General features: G+C 39.2%; 1 protein-coding gene across 1 annotated transcript in view; it reads right to left on the bottom strand.

Moving 5' to 3' along the window:
- Positions 1 to 6,371: 6,371 nt before the first annotated feature.
- Positions 6,372 to 22,950, bottom strand: part of ZNF565 (zinc finger protein 565) — a 32,304-nt gene continuing 15,725 nt past the window's right edge. The window contains exons 4-7 of the mRNA XM_073796531.1: positions 18,768 to 18,841; positions 15,147 to 15,273; positions 14,389 to 14,484; positions 6,372 to 8,182 (exon numbers count right to left, since the gene is read on the bottom strand). Of these exons, the coding sequence (XP_073652632.1) occupies positions 6,912 to 8,182; positions 14,389 to 14,484; positions 15,147 to 15,273; positions 18,768 to 18,841 (1,568 nt within the window). The 3' untranslated portion in view covers positions 6,372 to 6,911. The remainder of the gene's footprint in view (positions 8,183 to 14,388; positions 14,485 to 15,146; positions 15,274 to 18,767; positions 18,842 to 22,950) is intronic.

Consider the following 22,950-nt stretch of genomic DNA (forward strand, 5'->3'; position numbering starts at 1 on the left):
TGGCGAGCAGGGGCGACTTCATTGCGGTGGCTTTGCTGCAGAGCATGGGCTCTAGGTGTGCATGCTTCAGTAGTTGCAGCATGCGGGCTCAGTAGTTGCGGCGCATGGGCTCTAGGGCACATGGACTTTAGTAGTTAATGCCCGTGGGCTCAGTAGTTGTGGCTCGCAGGCTCTAGAACACAGGCACAGTAGTTGTGGCACACAGGCATGTGGGATCTTCCTGAACCAGGGCTTGAACACGTGTCCCTGGCACTGGCAGGCAGATTCTTAACCACTGTACCACCAGGGAAGCCCTCTTTTATTTTTGAAGGATAGTTTTGTCAGATATAGATTCTTTTTGTGCGTGTGTGTGTGGTATGCGGGCCTCTCACCATTTTGGCCTCTCCCGTTGCGGAGCGCAGCCTCAGCGGCCATGGCTCACGGGCCTAGCCGCTCCACGACATGTTGGATCTTCCCGGACCTGGGCATGAACCTACGTCCCCTGCATCAGCAGGCGGACTCTCAACCACTGCACCACCAGGGAAGCCCATAGATTCTTTTTTTTCTTTCATCACTGTGAATATGTCATCCCACTGCCTTCTGATCCTCATGATTTCTGTTGAAAAATAAGCTGTTTATCTTACTAAGGCCTCCCTATACATGCTTCTCTTTTTTGCATTCAAGATTCTCACTTTGTCTTAGGCTATATGTACCAAAGAACTATCTGTCTTGCAATTTTGTAATAGCTAATGTTCAAAATGCCTGCTAGGATTTTGTAAATTAGGTCTATATTTCTGATAGTGTGTGCATTTCTGATGCTTTTCCAAGATAATGTTAATGTTTCCTAAAGGCAGGATTTCTACTTTTACTTATGTATTTTGAAAAGAGAGTGAAAATTTGGTTTCTTTCAACTTTTTCCTTGTTTCCTTATTCTGTATTTTGAAAACATGGAATGAATGAATTTTCCTTGTTTCCTTATTCTGTATTTTGAAAAATGCTAATTTACACTAGCATTTGTGAGCATTCTTTTTTTTTTTTTTTTTTTTTTTTTTGCGGTATGCGGGCCTCTCACTGTTGTGGCCTCTCCCGTTGCGGAGCACAGGCTCCGGACACGCAGGCTCAGCGGCCATGGCTCACGGGCCTAGCCGCTCCGTGGCATGTGGGATCTTCCCGGACTGGGGCACGAACCCGTGTCCCCTGCATCGGCAGGCGGACTCTCAACCACTGCGCCACCAGGGAAGCCCTGTACTATATTTTCTACTTTTGTATATGTTTGAAGTTTTCCATAATAAGGACAGCATGAATTTTTAAAAACTTAGAAGCTAGAAATATGCAAAAATGATAACATTTATATTTAAGGTACCACAAAAATATTTTTCCCTCATTTTCTATATTCTCTGTATTCTATTTGAGCATTTTTACTTTTTTATAAGGATAAAACAAAAACAAAAAACCAAAACCCCATTCTTACTAAGCTCTTTCATCCTTTTGATCCTAGCATTGCCACTTTCTGTGTTACGGCCATGAACTGACTGCAGTTTACAGATTATCTGAAAAAACACTGATTTTTTTCCTTTTCAGTCATACATTCTGAAATTTGTACATATGAAACTCTACCCTATCTTGCCCTTGTCCTTGAAATTAGGATTCTCCACTTAAGAGGCCTTAGGCAAACGACTTAATCTCTCTGACTCTCAATTTCTTTATCTTAAAGTAGAAAATAAGCCAAATCAGAGGCATGAATGACAATGTAGGCAAACAGCAAGGCAGGGAACTAACACTTGGTGAATTTCAGGCATTGTACTAGGAATTTTATACACATTTATTCCTCTCAAAAACATCTCTTTTAAGGAAGAAAAATATGACTACCTCAATATTAAATGAATAAAGGATATGAACATTCAATTATTCAATTAACAAACATTTATGACCACCTACTATATTTTAGGTACCATGCGGGAAGCAATACCAATGGTCAGCAAATATGTGAACAAATGGTCATCTCTATTAGTCATAATCGAAGGAATGCAAATGAAAACAAAAGCGACTTTTCCATTTTTCACCGACCAAATGGTGAACTTTCAGTAAATGTTTTCTTAGGGTTAGATGAATGTGGTGCTTTGGGATCTCTTCTAAAGTGGGCAGACGCATAGATGCACCATCTTCCTGAAGGCACTTGAGCAATGTGTATAAAACGGGCCGAAATGTATATTTACTTAAAAAAAATGTCCAACCAGGAGAATGAAGCACACCTAGTGACTGCAGTTTCCAAATACCATTTTGGAAAGTACCAAAATACCCAAAGGAAAAAGGATTCCTTGGAAAATGGAAAATGGCTACTTCAAGGTGGAAGCTAGGAAATGAACAAGACGAGCCTGGAACATCCTATTGTGGCAGATAGCAAGCAAGTGATCAAAGACTAGCAGGGTCATATCAAAAGGACACAGGAATCAAATGGAAGAGGATCCCACAAGCCACACATGGAACAATTTGAGCATCAATGAGAGTACAACTTAAATAGATTTAAACATACTGAATATGCTTCACATACACACCCCTCTAAACTCAGTGATTACCATGGCACAATGTTAGGGAACCAACTCATTATTTTGCAAACCAATAAGGAGAAAGAAAGAAGCATCTACCCTGCCTTTCCTTATTGTAACATGGATAACCAAACAGTAGTTGAAAGGAAGTTTCTCTTTTTAAAAATATTCTAGCTGATAAAGGAAGAAAAAATAATATATCATCATTCTGCAATCCCTAATAAATTAATAGATTTACCAATTGAACATCAATGGCTGCTAACATCATAAAAAGAAAGACACCTAAATATTATGTCTCTCAATATTAACCACCTATAAGTAGTCTTAACAACAACAACGAAAATGGAACCTCAATCTGATCATGCCTCTAGACAACAACTACCAACTTACAGGAAATACCAAGGATAGAGGAGCAGGTTTAACTACCCATTGGGATGAGCCAGCAGAAACCAAGCTCTGAGAAACTCTCCAAGGCAAACAAACTAGTTTCTTTGAAAAGTTAAGTTGCCGGGGGGTGGGGGTGGAGGGGTCCGGGGGAGGAGGATGAAGGAGAATGGATAGATTGAGACTTAAGAAACACAACAATCAACTGCAATTTGTGAACATTATTTGGATCCTAATAACTTTCAAAAAATTCACATTCATGAAACAATTAGAAATTGGAACACTGGCTATCAGATATGCAATGTTAAGTATTAAGGCAGTGCTGTCAATTTTTTTAAGGCGTGAAAATCTTTTTAAATTTGTGATATATTTCAGAGGTACATATTAAAATTTTTATAGATGAAATGATATATCTGGGATTTACTTCAAAAATAACATGGAGGTGGGGGAGTGGGTGGAAATATGGATAAAACAAGCCTGGCCGTGAGCTGGTAATTATTGAAGCTGGTCATGGGGTACTGCGGGTACATTCTAAGAGTGTGAGGACAAAAAGTTTAAAAGAGAGAAGTATATACATTTTTTTTTGATGTTTGCTAGTAAAAAAAAAAAGTATATTATTTTGATCTAATATTTCCACTTTTAGAAATTCATCTTAAAGATATACATTACATATACAAAATAATGTATGTGCAAGGATATTTATTATAGGATTGTTGGAAAGAGCAAAAAATAAACTAAATTGATAAGGTTAAATAAATTATGAAACACACATGAGAGAATACTATGCAGCTGTTAAAAAATAAGGCCATTATATATGTATTGACATGGTGCAATCTTCCAAGGTGTATGGATAAGCAAAACTAGCAATGTATAGAAATTTGCTACCATTTATGTAAAACATTTCTTATAAAGAGTGTTATGTGTATGTCTACACTTAAGCAAACGGAGAAATCAGGAAGTATATGCAAGAACTTGATAGCAGTGATTGCTACATAAAGGGCAACAGGGTAATGTGTGGAGGTTCACTTATGTGAATACAAAATTTAACTTTAAAATTTTTATCCTGTGCCTGTGTTTTAGCTATTCAAAGTGATTAATTTTTAATGTCATAGATTTGAGCCCCTCCAACTGTACATCCTAATCATTAAGCCACTTAAAGAAAAATGACATAAAGCACATTGCTTTGTAACCCTTTGTAGGCAGTGGCACATGCAGAAAATGCAGGTGCTTTTGCTGAACACTCAGGATGACTGAGAAGATGGATAGCATCAGGGTGCAATGGGTTCTCTGGCCCAGACACTGACTGGCTACCCCAAGGGGTGAGGGGATGTGTTTTTTAAGATTACTCAGTCATTCTGATCCAGCCCTGATCTGGATGTCCCTGGAGTTGGATCAAGGCTCTTTTCCCCATCACTGTCATATCCTGGAGTTACAACATCAAAATTCTAAAAACATATTTAATCCAGAATAGGTGCAGTTCCAGACATTCCATCTAAAATTAATTTTCATAGACTGGATTAAATTAGCTGGAATTTTATTTATATTTATCTTCACAAATGATAATTATTATCTACAATTTGTTTTTCAGGAGTTATTCTTGTTGAGTTTTTTATCATAAATTTTTTAGCCTTGAAGATGAATTGTAAAGCTTCTCTCAGGGATTATCTGTACTTTAAGGTTTTTGTATGTTAAACTGTTTTCTTGGGACTTCCCTGGTGGCGCAGTGGTTAAGAATCCGCCTGCCAATGCAGGCGACACGGGTTCGAGCCCTGGTCCGGGAAGATCCCACATGCCACGGAGCAACTAAGCCCGTGTGCCACAACTACTGAAGCCTGCATGCCTAAAGCCCATGCTCCGCAACGAGAAGTCACCACAATGAGAAGCCTGTGCACCGCAACAAAGAGTAGCCCCTGCTCGCCACAACTACAGAAAGCCTGCGCACAGCAATGAAGACCCAACGCAGCCAAAAATAATTAAAACGAAACGAAACAATTGTTTTCTCTAAAGGGACAGAGCTTTGATGACTTTTTATGTCCTTCCACAATTGATTGTTCAGAAATCCCACATCTTCTTGAACCAATGTTGATTATTTTTGTAAAAATCCATTCTCTCTAGATTTCTAAATATATTAAAGTCATGCATAGTTGCTACTTTTTAAAAAAATCCACCCCTTCCTCATTCATACTGCTAAATGTGTTTTTTTTTCTATATCAGAGTTGTCTATTATATTGTTAAATAACCTTCAGATTAAGTCTACTGTCGTTTCTGATTTTATATTTTTTGGCTGTGCCATGCGGCATGTAGGATCTTAGTTCTCTGAGCAGGGATCGAACCCACACCCCCTGCAGTGGAAGCTTGAAGTCTTAACCAGTGGACCACTAGAGAAGTCCCATTTTTTTCTTTTCTTTTTAATAATCGTTCTTACTGTTGACTTGGGTTTATGTGGCAATTTCCCCTAACTTTTAGGATTGACCATTCATTTAATGCGTTTAGTATGTGACTGGCAATGAATAGGTGCTGGAGATCTACTTAGAGAACAAAGCCCCTACCTTTTTTAAAAATTTTTTTTAATTAATTTATTCATTTATCTTTGGATGCATTGGATCTTCGCTGCTGCACGCGGGCTTTTGCTAGTTGTGGTGTTTGGGGGCTACTCTTTGTTGCGGTGTGCGGGCTTCTCATTGCAGTGGCTTCTCGTTGCAGAGCATAGGCTCTAGGTGTGCGGGCTTCAGTTGTTGCAGCACGTGGGCTCAGTAGTTGTGGCGCATGGGCTTAGTTGCTCCACGGCACGTGGGATCTTCCCGGATCAGGGCTCGAACCTGTATACCCTGCATTGGCAGGTGAACTCCCAACCACCATGCCACCAGGAAAGTCCCAAAGCCCCTACCTTTTTTTTTTTTTTTTTTTGCGGTACGTGGGCCTCTCACTGTTGTGGCCTCTCCCGTTGCAGAGCACGGGCTCCGGATGCGCAGGGTCAGTGGCCATGGCTCATGGGCCCAGCCACTCCGTGGCACGTGGGATCTTCTCGGACCGGGGCACGAACCCACGTCCCCTGCATCAGCAGGCGGACTCCCAACCACTGCGCCACCAGGGAAGCCCCCAAAGCCCCTACCTTTAATCCTTGGGTTCTGACAGGAGTACAGCTTTGGTTACACTGAACTGGTTTTGATATGCAGAATTCACTGCCATTCATTTCTAGTTTGTAATTTTAGTTTGATTCTCTTGAAGTTATACTTGGAGGTGGTTTTAGATTCCTAAATGGGCAGATTTCTTTCAGCTGCTCTTCTGTTAATTTCTACTCTTCAAAATTTACAACCTTTTAAATGAAGATCTTCTCATAATAACTATACTTTACTACTGTTTTTCAGAATGAATTATCCTAACAAGTGGTTTTGAAGGCTTTGGATATTTGATACATTCATAAGGCCCTCCTCTCACATGAACTCCTTAACAGTAATACTGTTATTAATTAATGACAATAGTATTTATTGAGCATAGGCTTTATATAAAATATCTGACAATCTTCACATAAACTCTATTAGGTACATATAATTATCACTGCTTAAAAATAAGTAAACTGAGGAACACAGACATTGCATAATTTACCCAATGTTATACAGTCAGTAATTGCTGGAAGTGAGATAATGTTAAGTAAGGTATATGGCGAAAGGCACAGTCACAAAATGTTTTAATAGGGTCATTTTCTATTAGGAATTCTCAGAAGTTTAACATATTTTGAGTGGTAACAGGAGGCTCTTCTATATTCATATTAATTTTTTTTCAGTGTAAGATCTCTGATGCTTAGTAAACAGTGAGTGTGAGGCAAAAAGAATTCCCATGTTTATTGAATTTTCTTCTGGTATGAGTTACCTGATGTTCCATAATGGAGGTGACAAATGAAGGTTCTCTGACAATAATTACATTACATTATGCATTATCTAATATTGAGTCAGGCATGAATTCCACATAAAGGCTTTCCTACATCCCTAACATCAAGGCTTTCTAGCCAGTATGAATTCTGTAGTGTTCAATGAGCTGTGAGCCAAGAATAAAGGCCTGCCCACATTCTCTACATTCATAAGGTTTGATACCAGGATGAATTCTCTGATGTTCAGTAAGCTGTGAACTACGAATAAAGGCCATTCCACATTCCCTACATTGATAGGGTTTCTCACAAGTGTGAATCCGCTGATGATGAGTCAGTTGTGAAACACGAATAAAGGCTTTCCCACATTCCTTACATTCGTAGGGTTTGTCACCTGTATGAATTCTTTGATGCTGAATAAGGTACGAACTACGACTAAAGGCCTTCCCACAATCTTTACACTCATAGGGTCTGTCACCTGTATGAACTCTCTGATGTCGTGTAAGCTGTGCATGCTGTCTAAAGGCCTTCCCGCATTCTTTACATTCGTAGGGTTTCTCCCCAGAATGAATTCTTTGATGTCGAGTAACTTCTGAGCTATGAATAAAGCCCTTGCCACACTCCTTACATTCATAGGGTTTCTCCCCAGTATGAATCCTCTGGTGCACAGTAAGCTGTGAATGCTGTCTAAAGGCTTTCCCACATTCTTTACACTGATAGGGTCTAGCACCTGTATGAATTCTCCGATGAACAGTAAGTTGTGAGCCGCGAATAAAAGCCTTGCCACAGTCTTTACATACGTAGGGTTTCTCACCTGTATGAGTTCTATGATGCAGAATAAGTTGTGAGTGCTGTCTAAAGGTCTTTCCACATTCTTTACATTCATAGGGTTTGACACCAGTATGAAGTCTCTGATGTAGAATAAGTTCTGAAGTACGACCAAAGGCCTTCCCACACTCCTTACAGTCATAAGGTTTCTCCCCTGTATGAATTCTCTGATGTTGAACAAGGTGAGAGGTACGACTGAAGGCTTTCCCACATTCCTTACATTCAAAGGGCTTTTCACCCGTATGAGTTTTCTGATGTTGAATAAGGTGTGAGCCACGGCTAAATGCTTTCCCACATTCATTACATTCAATCAGTTTCTCACCAGTCTCATTGCTGAGATGTAGGGTGAGGGATGTATGATGCTCAAAAGTGGGCATGTTTCCATAGGTGATTTTCACTTGCTTGAAAGAGCACTCATGATTTACTTGTTGTTTTTCAAACTGGCTTTTGTATGCCCAGTCATCTCTAAAACTGGAGCCCTCAAAAGCACAGCATGTAAGGCTTTCCATCAGCTCCCAATCGAATGACTCTACTTCAAAGATATCTTTTTGTAGAAATTTATCACACCTGGACTCCAAGTCTGAAAAATAAAAAAAAAAAAGTAAATACAACTTGTTCTCTTCTTCTAAGAGAAATTTAAGAATTCTACAGGAGACTAGAGAGACAAAATGAAAATAATAACCATAATAGGTGAATTGCTTCTATAAGTCTCAAATATTGCTGTGCAATTTCTAAAAAGCACATGAAAGCACAAATATGATAAGAGCTCATATGGTGCCAGAAAGGGGCAAGAAAACAAATTAAGCCAGTGGTTCTCACGTTTGATAGAGATCAGAATCATCCAGGAAGCCTTGTAACAAAACAAATGTCCAAACAGCACCCAACACTGAATCAAAATCTACAGGAGTAGGGCCAAGACATGTGTATACATACATATCTACACATATTTTAAAAGTTATATATATATATTTTAATTGAAGATTCACATAATATAAAATTTCCCATTTAACCATTTTAAAGTGTACAATTCCATGGTTTGCAGTACATTCGCAGTGTCCTGCAATCATTGTCACTATCTTCTAATTCCAGAACACTCTCATCACCCCAAATGGAAACTCTGTGCTACAGACTCACAGACATAGAGGACAGACTTGTGGTTGCCAAGGGGGGTGGGGCGGGGGAGGGCTGGATTGGGAGTTTGGGACTAGAAGATGTAAACTATTATATATAGAATGCATCAACAACAAGGTCCTATTGTATAGCACAGCAAACCATATTCAATATCCGAAATTAAACCATAATGGAAAAGAATATGAAAAAGAATGTGTGTGTGTATATATATATATGTATATATGTGTGTATATATATATATATAAAATATATATGTAAATCACTTTGCTGTATAGCAGAAACTAACACAATATTGTAAATCAACTATACTTCAATTTAAAAAAAATAAACCCTGTGCCCATTAAGCAGCCACTCCCCATTCCTCATTCCTGCCAGCCCCTGGCAATCACTAATGGCAGAGAAACACTAATTCTGTCCCTGTGAATTTGCCTATTCAGGGCATTTCATACAAATAAGGCATCTATATTTTTAGCACTTTCTACCATATGATGCTGATGTCAGTCAAAATGAAAATGTCTGCTTAAACTTTTTCACAGCCTCCCCACTGCACTTAGAATAAATTCTAAATTCAATGCCATGGTTCACAGGTTCTTGGCAAAGCAGGTCCCTGCTTGTCTCTGTTGTCCTTCTGTTGCTCTATCTCCACCAAGGACAATGCATCTTCATATTGAATACTCTCCCCTTTCCTCCCTATGTAACAAACCACAGCCCTCCTTTGAGTATCTAGAATAAATGTAGGTCTTTTCCATCTTAGACCTCTCATCAGGTTCTTCTATCTGTTGGGAATCCTGTCCTGGGCGCTTTGTATGGCTGCTTTTCTCTTTAGGTTTCAGATTAAAACTCATACTTTCAAAAAGCTCTCAGCCTGATAACCCTAAGCATATACTTTGATTCTCTTTCCCACAACGTGTCCTATTGTCATAACACTTTCATCAGTTGTACTTAAGAGTTTCATTTACTTACTCATCTGTTGATTTGTTTTTTTACCTCCCCAAAGGCAGAAATAAAGGCTTTTTCACTAGCCGTTGTCACCAAATCCTAGCACATAGTAGCAATAATGGATTGCTTGATGAATAAATATTGGATTCTGGAGACAGACCAATGGAACTCAATAGAAAGGCCAGAAATAGACTAAAGTTTATATGGAAACTGAATTTATTATAAAGGTGGTATCTCAAAGGAGAAAAGAGTAGTTTTTATAATAAATAATGTTGGGATTAGTCATTTGGAAAAAGATAAAATTAGATCCATATGTTATACCACCGTATACCAGAATAAACTCTGAATACAGTTTTAATGTTAAAAGAAAACAGAAACCATACAAAAACTGGAAGGGAATGTGGTAGATTACTTTATAATCTAGGTATAGGGAAACCTTCTAAATAATGACTCAAAATCCAAAAGCATCAAAAGACTGATAAATTCCATTATGTAAAGGTGAAAAACAAAACAAAAAACTTGCACACGAACAAAAAACACCAAAAGCAAAGTCAAAAGACAAGTGACAGAGAAAATATTTGAAACTTATATCATAGATAATGGGATGATCTTCACAATTTATAAAAGACTCTTAAAAATTAAGAAATGCCCTTGAAAAGTAACATAACAATTACCAGCTGATCCAGCAATTTCATTCCTAGGTATATACCCCAAAGAAGTGAAAACAGGGAGTCAAACAGATACTTGTACACCAAGGCTCAGAGCAGCATTATTCACAATAGCCAAAAGACAGAAAGAACCCAAGTGTCCATCAACAGAGGAATGAATAAACAAAATGTGGTATATACATACAATGGAATGTTATTCAGTCTTAAAAAGGAATTAAATTCTGATAAATGAATGAACCTAAAACTACATATTGCATGACTACATTTACATGAGATACCTAGAATTGTCAAATTCATAGAGACAAAGTAGAAAAGATGTAACAAGGGGCAGGGCGGAGGGGAAAGTAGAGAGTTATTGTTTAATAGGTACAGAGTTTCTGTTTGGGATGATGAATAAGTTCTGGAAATGGATAGTGATAATGGCTGCACAACATTGTGAATATATATACAACCTGAAGGTGTTCCCAAATGGCCAAAGCTTTCCCAATAAGCAATTTGAACAGCAGAATAAACAATGATATTTTTGGACTATAACTCATAGAATACATAAATAAATAAATAGCCCATACTGATAGAAACAAATCTTTGAATAAATAGATGAATGGGAAAGGGAGTAGGGAGAGCCCTTCCTTACAGAAGAATTCCAATTAATAAATGCAGAAGCAATAAGGGACATAGAAAATCAACACAAGGCAACACTATTGTATTGTTACAGACAAGATCCACCAATGGATACTAAAACCAGTGGGCAAAATGAGGAGAAACAGCATATAGTTGCAAAGTATCTCCCTCCAAGATAATTACCACTTACAGTCGCAAAGTACTAACTTTACAGGAGAGAAACATGAGAGACACCTTAACCAAGGTGATCAAGGTTAACACTACCAGTAAAAAGCCATATTAACATCAGGCAACCCCTGATATGATGCATAGAGAAGGACACAACATCACTTCTGTGGTATTCCTGTCAAAGAGGCATAATCTCAATCTAACTGTGAGAAAATATCAAGCAAACACAAGTGAGAGACATTCTCCAAGAGAGCACTCATCAAAAGGATCAAAGTCATGAAAGACAGAGCAATTGTCACAGATTGGAGGATACTAAGGAGACAAAACAACAATGCAATGTGGGATCCCAGACTGGATCCTGGTATAGAAGGAGGACATCAGGGGAAAAACTGATAAAATTCTAATAAGATCTGTAGATTAGTTAATAGTATAACACCAATGTTAACTTCCTGATTTTGATAACTGTACTATGGTTACATAAAATGTTAACATTTGGAAGCTGAGTGAAGGGTATATGGGAATTCTCTGTAATAATTTTGCAAATTTTCTATAAGTCTAATCTAGAATGATTTCAAAATATTTTTTTAAAAACTTTACTAAAAAGAAAAAAATTCTATTTCAGTCTTGAGGTGGGAAGAGAAACACAGGTTTAAGCACATTGCTTTCTTTTTTTTTGCGGTTCGCGGGCCTCTCACTGTTGTGGCCTCTCCCGTTGTGGAGCACAGGCTCTGGACACGCAGGCCCAGAGGCCATGGCTCACGGGCCCAGCCGCTCCGCAGCATGTGGGATCCTCCCGGACCAGGGCACGAACCCGTGTCCCTTGCATCGGCAGGCAGACTCTCAACCACTGCGCCAGCAGGGAAGCCCCCTAAGCACATTTCTTAAAGTCAAGTTAAAGACTATTCTATTACAAAGCAATAGGACGTACAACTTCAAAATTGCTTAAAGGTAGAAAGGGGAATAAAATGTGAGCAAGGGCTTCCCTAGTGGCGCAGTGGTTGAGAGTCTGCCTGCTGAAGCAGGGGACACGGGTTCGTGCCCCGGTCAGGGAAGATCCCACATGCCACGGAGCAGCTGGGCCCATGAGCCATGGCCACTGAGCCTGCACGTCCGGAGCCTGTGCTCCGCAACGGAGGGGCCACAACAGTGAGAGGCCCGTGTATCGCAAAAAAAAAAAAAAAAAGAAAAGAAAAAAAAAATGTGAGCAAAACAGGAATAGCTAGAAATAAAGAGAATGAGGAACAGAAAATGTAAGATAAAATGGGAGGAGTAAGAACAGACACATGAATGATCACAATAAATGAGAACGGATTAAATTCTATTAAAGTCAAGGACTCTCAGATTGATTAAAAAAGGAAACTCTAATTCTGATTATAATGGACACACTTAAAATGGCAATAATTTTTAAAAAAGGATAAGCAAAGATACACCATAATTTTTTAAACTAACAAAAACAGGGCATTTTATACTAATATCAGAAAAAATAGAATTCAAGGTTAAATGCCACTATGTGGCAAAATGAAGGATGGACTGTACTGATAAAAATACAATTTGCAACAAGGATCTATATTTCATCTTTATAAAAATGTAATATGTAGTAGCAAAATATATAATACAATTAAGAGCTCTCAGAATTTGACAGTGGAAGTACAGAGAAAGTTAAAAGGACATACAGACTCTAAATCACATAATCAAAACGGTTATAGTTAAAGAGGTGAATGCCCCGAAGGACACTAGTTTTAAATATATGTGGAACATTTTCCAAAATTGGAACAAGTTGACTTAATGACAACATTGGAAGAGAAAAGGCAGTGGAATGAGTTCTTCTTTGGGCTGAGAGAAGATTCTTGCCAACACAGAATTCCATACTCAGTGAAAATATCCTACAAGAAAAAAGGTAGAATAAAGACATTTTCATGTGGTCAAAAGCTGACAGAATTTGTCAACAGCAGACCTACACAAAAGGAAATATTAAGGGTGTTCTTCAGATAGAGAAAAAATGATCCCAGATGAAAATAAATGACAACAATACAGAGAAGTCATGAGGTAGTAACATAACTAAGTATTCAAAGGCTCCATTTCTGTCCAGCAAGAGCCAGTTACAAATACTAACATTTTTTTAGTGGTCACTATTGCCTGGCATTGTTCTGGGCATTTTCACATACTAACTCATAAAAAAGCCACACTAACTACATGAGGAAGGCACTTTTTTTTTTTTTATTTTTTTATTTTTTTGCGGTACGCGGGCCTCTCACTGTTGTGGCCTCTCCCGTTGCGGAGCACAGGCTCCGGACACGCAGGCTCAGTGGCCATGGCTCACGGGCCTAGCTGCTCGGTGGCATGTGGGATCCTCCCGGACCGGGGCACGAACCCGTGTCCCCTGCACCGGCAGGCGGACTCTCAACCACTGCGCCACCAGGGAAGCCCCAGGAAGGCACTATTTTTAATCCCATTTTCAGAGGAGAAAACTGAAGCACAGAGAATTTAAGTAACTTACTTAAACTCACAGATCTAGTAAGTGGCAGAGCCAGGATTTGAACTCAGAAAACCTGATTCCAGGGACTTCCCTGGTGGTCCAGTGGTTAAGCATCCGCCTCCCAAGGCAGGGGACGCAGGTTCAATCCCTGGTTGGGGAACTAAGATCCCACATGCTGCGTGGCAACTAAGCCCATGCACTGCAACTACTGAGCCCTCACACTCTGCAGCCCACACACCACAACTAGGGAGAAGCCTGCACGCCATAACGAAAGATCCCACATGCTGCAACTAAGACCCGATGCAGCCAAATAAATTAAAAAAAAGAAAATCTGATTCCAGAGTATTGCCTCAGCCACTACACATCCTTACCTCTCAAAAGTTAAGAGAATAAATGAATTGCTGAATTAGGTGAAGTGAAAAGCTGTTTTACGAAAATAAATACTTTTTAAGGAATGAAGACACTTGCAGAAAAAAGGATCCAAACTCCAGGTAAAATAGCTGCCACCGGAAAGGGGCACATTCCTTTTTGAAATGAGAAGAAAACATAAGAGAAGAAAGAACAGAGAGGAATTAATGGGGATAAAGGCAAGGTTCCCTTGGAAGCTGATGCTGGCAAGGTCTTTGTTCTTCATGGCTTCACGTCTCAGGCTTTTATTCCTCAGTTTTTGGTAGGGCTTTGAGGGAGTTTCCTGACAATAACTCAAGTTATTGTTACGAGTTGACTCACCTGCTGGGCTATTATTCCCAGTGACCTCCCCCCATTGGATCAGCCCTCACTCACCTGGGCACCATGGTCCTGTCATATCATTTACAACCATCCAGGGTTCTTTCCCTTGCTCCAGTAAGGAGATGACATCGGGCTTAGAAAGGGAAAGTCCTGTTTATAGGAAAAGAAATGGGGCATGATCGTGCTGTTTCCAAATTCAAACCCAGTCTCTTGGTTGCTAAGGAAGAGAGGCAATTACATAAGGGAAGGTGTGAAGGTTGTCCAAAGGATGGGAAGGTGGAGGTGCCAATGGCACTACCCATTTCCACTTCAACAAAGCACAGAACAATTCCCTTGAAGATAGAGAACAGAAACTTAGCCAGAAACTTGTAAGTCTTCCCAGAAATTCACCATGAAGAAACCAGAAATTTTATTCTCCATTTGCCCTCTCCCTCTCCCCAATCCATTCCTCGCTACTCTTGGCCCTGCTATGTGCCTAGCTGTGCCCCAGACAGCTTACTTGTAAGGACTGTATTACCCTGGTCCTATCATATCCCATCTACCTGGGTTTGGTAGATGGAAAGCATCAGTGGACTGGAAGACAGTTCAGGATATTTCTTATCCCTCTCGCTCCCTCCTTTGACCCAGGAGTTCTGGAGGTAGCTACAGTGGCTACCAGCTGGCCCTTCTCCATGGCTCTAGCTCTCACTATCTTCCGGTGGCAGTGTTTCCTCTCTTTACCCCCTCCAGCCGAAGGTGGTAACAGCCTCCCACTGTTGTAGTCCCTGGGAGCCTTGTTTCCTGGCTGGTCCTGTATTATACAATGTCCTTACCTAGTGAGACCAAGTTACTGAAGTTCTCCAAAGTTACATCCTTGTACAAGTCCTTCTGGGCAGGTTCCAGGCACTTCCATTCTTCCTGAGAGAACTCTATGGCCACATCCCTAAATGTCACCAATCCCTGAAACAATAAACCCATGCACTACTAGTAAATGAAATGACTTTTAGTTTTTAAATTGATTACAAAAATTTTCAAAATACACAGAAGTACAGAGAATAGTATAATGAGCCCCCATGAATCCATCACTCTGCTTCGGTAACTTAACAAGACCTTGCAAATCTTGTTTTAGGTCTTCCTTTCCATTTTTTACCCCTGGTATATTTTGACGCAAATCCCACATACCAAACATTATAGTATTTCACCCACAAATACTTTAGTATCTAACAGATTAGGCTTTTTAAAAAAGGCATAATAACCAGAATATCACTATCACACTTAATAAAATTAACAATAATTTCCTAATAACCAGATCAAGTTTCAGATTGCCCCAATTTTCTCAAAAGTGATTTTTGACAGTAGGTTTGTTCAAATCAGGATTCAAACAAAATCCACCCCTTGCAATTAGTTTATAGATTTCCTAAAGTCTCTCAAATCTCTTATAGCACCCACAGACCCTTTAAAAATTTTTATTGCTGTTTATTCATTAAACAAACATTTGAATCAGTAGCATTTCCCATATTCTGGATTTGGCTGATCATATCTTCATGGTATAGTTTAACATATTTCTCTACTTCCATATTTTTTAGGGGACATAAATATGTCAGAGGTTGTACTGTGTACTTCCTATAGCATCCCCTTAGGAAGCACATAATGACTGGTTGTCTCATTTTTAGTGAGGTTGAAATTCATGCAGCTGGGGGAAACCCCAGGAGAAAAATTAAAGTGTGCCAAATTTGAGAATACTCCTAGCTGCAAAACCTCTCTGAAGAAAGGCATCTTCTACCAGCTCCCTAAGGACTACCACATATTAAATTAAACCAGCCAAGATAATTTCATGGGAAAAGATTAGTCTTTAACAAATAGTGCTGGAATAAGTAGATATCCATATGCAAAGAATGAAGTTGGACCCCACATCACACTATATATAAAAATTAACTCAAAATAATTGTAGATCTAAATGTAAAAGCTAAAACCATAAAACTCTTAGAAGAAAACATAGGAGTATATCTTCACAGCCTTGGTCAGGCAGGGGTTTCTTAGATATGGCACCAGACACAAAAAAGAAACAAAAAGAACAAGAAGATAAAATAAACTTCATCAAAATTTAAAGCTTTTGTTCTGCAAATAATTTCATCAAGAAAGTGAAATTCCAACCCACAAAACTGGGAGAAAATATGTGCAAATTGTTTATCTGATAAGGGACTTGAATCCAGAATATATAAAAACTCTCACAACTCAGTAATAAAAAAGACAACCTAATTATGAACCAGCCAAAGAATTTGAAGAGATTTCTCCAAAGAAAATATACAAATGGCCAATAAGCACATGAAAAGATGTTCAGCATCAAAGATGTGCAAATCAAAACCACAATAAGATGCCATTTCACATCCACTGGGGTGGCTATTATGAAAACAAAACAAAACAAAACAAAAAACAAAACTCCCAAAAAACACATATTGGTGAAGATGTGGAGAAACTGGAACTCTCTTACGTTGCTGGTAGGAATGTAAAATGGGGTAGCCCCTTTGGAAAACAGTTTTGACAGTTCCTCAAAATGTTAAACATAGGGTTAACATGTTACCCAGAAATTCCACTCCTAAGTATACAGAAATGAAAACATATGTCTACCTAAAAACATTGGTATATACCAATGCTTATAGCAGCATTATTCATGATAGCCAAAAAGTAGAAGCAACTCAAATGTCCACAGACTGATAAATTGCTGAACCAAATGTGGTCTATACATATCCATGGAATATTGTTTGGTATAAAAATGAACAAAATACTGATACATGCTACATCACGGAAGCTTGAAAACATTATGTTAAGTGAAAAAAGTCACACACAAAAGATCAAATATTCAATGATTCCATTTATATTAAAAGTCCAGAAAAGGCAATTCCATAGAGACAAAGTAAATTAGTGGTTGCCAGGGGATGAGGAGGGGAATTTGGGAGTGACGGCTAATGCAAACAGGATTTTTTTTGGCAGTGATGTAAATGTTTTAAAATGGTTTGTGCTGATGGTTGCACAGCTCTGCAAATATACTAGAAAAGCACTGAACTATATACTTACATGGGTGTATTTCATTGTATGTGAATTATACATATGTACAATAAATAAAGCTGTTAACGTTATTGAAGACTTTCATTAATGCTGGTTAAATCTATCAATATATACCACATTAGAAATTAAAAGAGATAAATTTTAAAAATTATTAATTTATCCAAATAATAAACCTGTTAACATAAATAACACATATTTTATGAAAAATAACTTTGTCAAAATGAAATAAATTTAGTAGCACTGTTTTACATTTTTGCAAATCTCTTTAATGACTGGCTGAATGAAAGAGTTAGATTTTCACATCTTCTGTATTCAATCTGTTGGCCAACTTAATTTAATTTAATTTAATTTAATTTTACTTTTTGGCTGCACCACGCGGCTTGCGGAATCTCAGTTCTCCACCCAGGGACGGAACCCAGGCCACAGCAGGGAAAGCCAGGAATCCTAACCACTAGGTCACCAGGGAACTCCCCAATCTGTTGGGATAACACATTTCATATAGCTTCTGGGAAACTCCACTGTACACTCATTAGAGTTGTGAGTGAAAAAGGCAAATAATGCGTTAGTATTATTATTATAAAAGTAATTTTGACCCCTAGACCTCCTGAAAGGGTCTCAAAGTCTTCCTGGATCACACTTTAAGAACTGCTGACCTAGTGCTACACAATTTAACGTGAATAACTTGAAATCACATTGTGTTGAGTGAAAAAATATGGTAAAAAATATAGAGAATATGACAACTGTACATCAAATTTAAAAATGAAAAACTCAACAGTATACTGTTCAGCAGGCATTCATATATGGTAAATTATAAGAATCAAAGTGCTAACGAACGCAAAATTAAAAGTAGTCATTAACGTTGGTGAGGTGGTAATACGATATGTGAAGGGATGTGGGAAGGGATAAGGGTTGCTTAGATGGTACATTAAACAAATATATCAACTCATTTTATTATTCTTTATACCATATATATGTTATAGACACGTTTTTGTATGTATTTTTCAATACTGTGAAATGTTTTATGATTTTTAAAGGGGGGTGATATTTTAAAATAGAAGGAAAAAAGGAAACTACTTGGGTTAATGGAAAAGATCAAAGTTATCTTATCTTTGGCTCTATTCAACCATGGTTCTGATAAGGATGGCTCTCAAATTTCTCTCAGGAGAATATATTTCTGCTCCATTGGTGCTCTGGTAAGAACATTGTGCACGTATGTGAACACTTGGAGAAGAGAGGGCCACAAAGGGAGGTGAGGCATCATTGCTCATTCTCTGCAATGGAGGAACTGAGAGCAGGTTACTGAATAGGGCTCAGCCAGACAGGGAAGTCTCAGGATAAAGAACACAAATGTTGGTATTATTTCAAGGATAGAGGAAACTTCAACTTACCTGGGTCATGGCTTTTAGAACTACCTGTCCTGCTTGGATTTCTTTAGATTCTTCTCTTGAACAAGTGCAGAGTCCTGAAAAAAAAAAAAAACAGAGTAGGGGGAGAAGGGGCAAATCTCATAAACCGAGCTTGCCTCAGCACGCCTAAATAGATGAGCTTAAAACAACTGTCATTCCAGGGTCCCTGCTCTGCTTCCTTTGCTCTCCCCTTGTCCCACCACACAACACTAATGCCAAGAACTACTGAGTTAACAAAACCCAGCCCCTTCCTAAACCATAAGGAAACTGAAAGATGGATTCAAGGCAGATGTGCTTCGGCACTGACACAGAATCCAAGCACGTTAGCAGGAGGGATTCTGGCTGGGACAGTCCCTACCTTGTTGATGCTAATGTACACCCTAGATGAGGCCTAGACAGCTCCCAGCTAGCTGTACCAAGCAGACCTTCCTTTGCAGCTGCAGCAAGGAGGATCACAACTCAGACTCACTCAGACTTTACCCCTTAAAGATGAGGACGGTACCTACAGGCTAGGAGCAGAGCATACCTGTGTAGGCCAAACCTTGTAAAAAAGACAACCCTTAAACAAAGTTTTCCAGCTTCTCTGGGTTCAACAGGCAAAACCGCTTGGGTACCTCCCCAGCTCTACATTCGCCTTCTAAGTTCAAAAAGGGCCACGCCATCCATATGAGAGGCTTCGTCAAAGCCTCCAGCCCCAGCTGGACTTATCAGACAGGAGCAAAAAAACCACAGTAATACAGGCATCTTACAAGCATACCTACACATCCAGAGTATTTACCTGAGTGGGAACTCAATTTCTAGAAGCTTCTTGGCCCAGCAATCCTTATTTTCCACATAAGCCCTCTCTACTGCTTTCCTGAAGAACATCACTTCCTCTCTGGCTGACAACTGCTGAGGCTGGTGGAGAACGGCCTACTTTAAGATAATGAGAACTCAGGGGTTTTTTTTGTTTTTGTTTTTGTTTTTCATTTATTTATTTATTTTTTTACATCTTTATTTAGTATAATTGCTTTAAAGTGGTATGTTAGTTTCAGCTTCACAACAAAATGAATCAGTTATATATATACATATGTTCCCATATCTCTTCCCGCTTGCGTCTCCCTCCCTCCCACCCTCCCTATCCCACCCCTCCAGGCGGTCACAAAGCACCGAGCTGATCTCCCTGTGCTATGCGGCTGCTTCCCACTAGCTATCTACCTTACGTTTGGTAGTGTATATATGTCCATGCCTCTTTATCGCTTTGTCACCGTTTACCCTTCCCCCTCCCCATAGCCTCAAGTCCATTCTCTAGTAAGTCTGTGTCTTTATTCCTGTTTCACCCCTAGGTTTTTCATGACATTTTTTTTTTCTTTTCTTAAATTCCATATATATGTGTTTTTTAAGGAAGGTAGTAAGGCTGGTTCTAATTACAGGTGCAAGGAGCACCCATGCTTTTTTTTTTTTTAATACTGTGATTTATCATCAGGTACTTTATTCTCTTGGCCACTTTGCAGTCATGCTAGAAGTTTCCAGAATCCTTAGTGCATATGGTGTGCAAGAGAGTCATAAAGTAAGAAAAGAAAACTCCTCCCTGGAGAGTGAAGTCTAGAGAAATGCAGGCCAGAAAGGTGTAAGGAGTTATTCCAGAGGCTGCCGCCGCTAAGGCCATTGGTATCAACTGGATAGATCTCAATAGTACTAAGAAGAACCAAAACTGATCAACAGATACGTGAGGAAGTCAGACGCATGGAATAGTAGGACAGTTTACACACAAAGGACAAATAAATCAAGAGTTAATTTTGGCTACCAAGCTGCAATTTGGTTTTCTAGGTCATTTTCCCCCAACTATTTAAAAAGAAACACTAGTGCTACACATATGCAACTTTAAGATGTTGTATTCTCCTATCAAGTTGCACTGAGAAGCAAGTTAAATAAGCCCCTCTTACTGCCGTCCACCTGCAGAGACGTCACATCCATTTTCTTTGATTTCCATTGGCAACAGCGGGAAATAATTCCAATAGTGAAGTAAGCAGCCAGACTGCCTTGCTGAGTTCCCATGGTGGGGAGGGCTGCCGTCAGAAGGAAGACTAGTTAAATCATTGGGGGCTGGTGTCAAGGAGAATTTCCTGTAAGTTACAGAATATGATTTGGGGCCTAAAATCAGAGGATATTAATAGGCAGAAAAGGGACAGAAGAGCATTCTGAGCAAAGTGAAGAGCAGTGGCAAAAACAGTGGACCAAAAGTAGACGGTGTGTTTGGATTGCAGAGAATAACTGGGAAAGACTTGTACAGTTTGGGGCAAGGATTAGACCAGTGCTGTCTTATAGAACCTTTGTGATGATGGAAATCGTCACATCTTGTACTGTCAATAATGTAGCCATTAGCCACATGTGGCTACTAAGCATTTGAAATGTGGCTAGTATGACCGAGCAACTGAATTTTTAATTTAATTTTAGTTAATCTGCATTTAAATCTAATTAATTCTAGAATCTAGAGGAAGATAATGCTTATGACATTAACTATGAGGACCAGGTCTCATCATCACTGTAAATAGTACGGGCCACAGTGACTGAAGTATAAAGGTGACCAATGAATACTGACTGAATATATACAAGTTTGGTTTTCACCCATTAATGAATGGAAGGCTACTGAAGAATTTAAAAAAGGAAGTGAAAGGGCCAATATAGCCAGATTATTTTAGTGGAGAGGAGTAAAATTGGAGTCAGGGAGATCAGCTGAAAGGTGCCTGTACTTTCCCAAGCAAAGGGCCTGACCCAAGATAGTGATAGTAGAAATGAGGATGAAGGGGATGAATTCAAGGTGTCAGAGAAGTAAAATCAACTGGTTCTGGTATCTGATTGGATATGGATGCAGAGAGAAAAAGGAGTCAGGAATTCTTTCATATTTACTGAGTTCCCAACTCAGTTGGCATGGTTCTATGTGTAAGGAAGATAGCAAATCCAGTCTGTCCCAGCGGATCTCACATTCTAATGGAAGGAGACAATAACAAATATTGATATACTGACATTGATATTCCTATTTATATGTAAAGGAGTCAAAGTTCTATAGAGGAAAATAAAAAGATTAAGGAGATGGGGAAATGAAGGGTGGTCTAAGAAGGCTTTTCATCGACACAGAAATCTAGGGGAAGCACAGTCCTAGCAGAGGGACCAACAAATGCAAAAGCCTCTAGGCAAGAGCAGGCTTTAACAACAAAGAGGAAGGAGACTAGAGTGGCTGGAATGGGGTGAGTGAGAAAATGAGGGCCAGAGAGGTAGATGGAAGCTGGATCACACAGGGCTTGTGGGCCTTGTGTAAGAACGTTGGTTTTTACTCTTGAGTAAGACAGGAAGCCAATGAAACACTTCAAACCAAGGAATGGCATAATCTGATTTACATTTAAAAGGATCACTCATGGAAAATGGACTAAGAGGACAAGGGGGGGAAGCAGGGAAGTGGGGGGAACTGAGAAGGTTACTGCAGTAACCCTGGCAAGGGGTTGAGGGGCTTGCCTTAGGGTGGTATGGTCATGGGGGAGGTGACAAGAACTGATCAGATTCCAGATATTCTCTGTAGGAAGAGCTGACAGGATTTACTGATTTTAGGTATAAAAGAAAAAAAAAGAGGCCAAGATGATGCTAGGGTTTTTGGCTTGAGCAACTAGAGGTATGAAGTTGCCATTTTTTAACACAATGGACTATGAGAGGAGCGGGTTTGGATGGACCAATTATGAATTCTGTTTTACCTTAATACTTGAGCTGATTATTATATGTCTAAGTGGAAATGCCAGATGTCCATTAGACATTAGATCTGGGAGTTCAGAGGAAGTCCAAATGTAGGAATATAAAACTGGAAGTTACTGATGTTCAGTTGATATTTGAAGCTCTGATACTAGGTAAGATTGCCTACAGAGTGATTAAAGGTAAGGAAGAAAAACGGTCCAAAGCCTGAGCCTGAGGGGCTCCAACGGTTAGAGAACAGGGAGATGAAAAGGAAAAAAGAAAGAAAGGAGTCTGAAAAGGAAACATCAGTGGAATAGAAGGAAAAAAAGAGAATTGGGGCTTCACTGAAAGCCCAGTGAAGAAAGTATACCAAGAAGGAAGGTGAGAACAACTGTCAAATGCTACCAATAGGTCAAGTGGTATGAGGAACGAGAACTGTCCATTGGATCTGGCATTAGAGAAA

Source organism: Tursiops truncatus, chromosome 19, assembly GCF_011762595.2.
Source record: "Tursiops truncatus isolate mTurTru1 chromosome 19, mTurTru1.mat.Y, whole genome shotgun sequence".
Lineage (NCBI taxonomy): Eukaryota > Metazoa > Chordata > Mammalia > Artiodactyla > Delphinidae > Tursiops > Tursiops truncatus.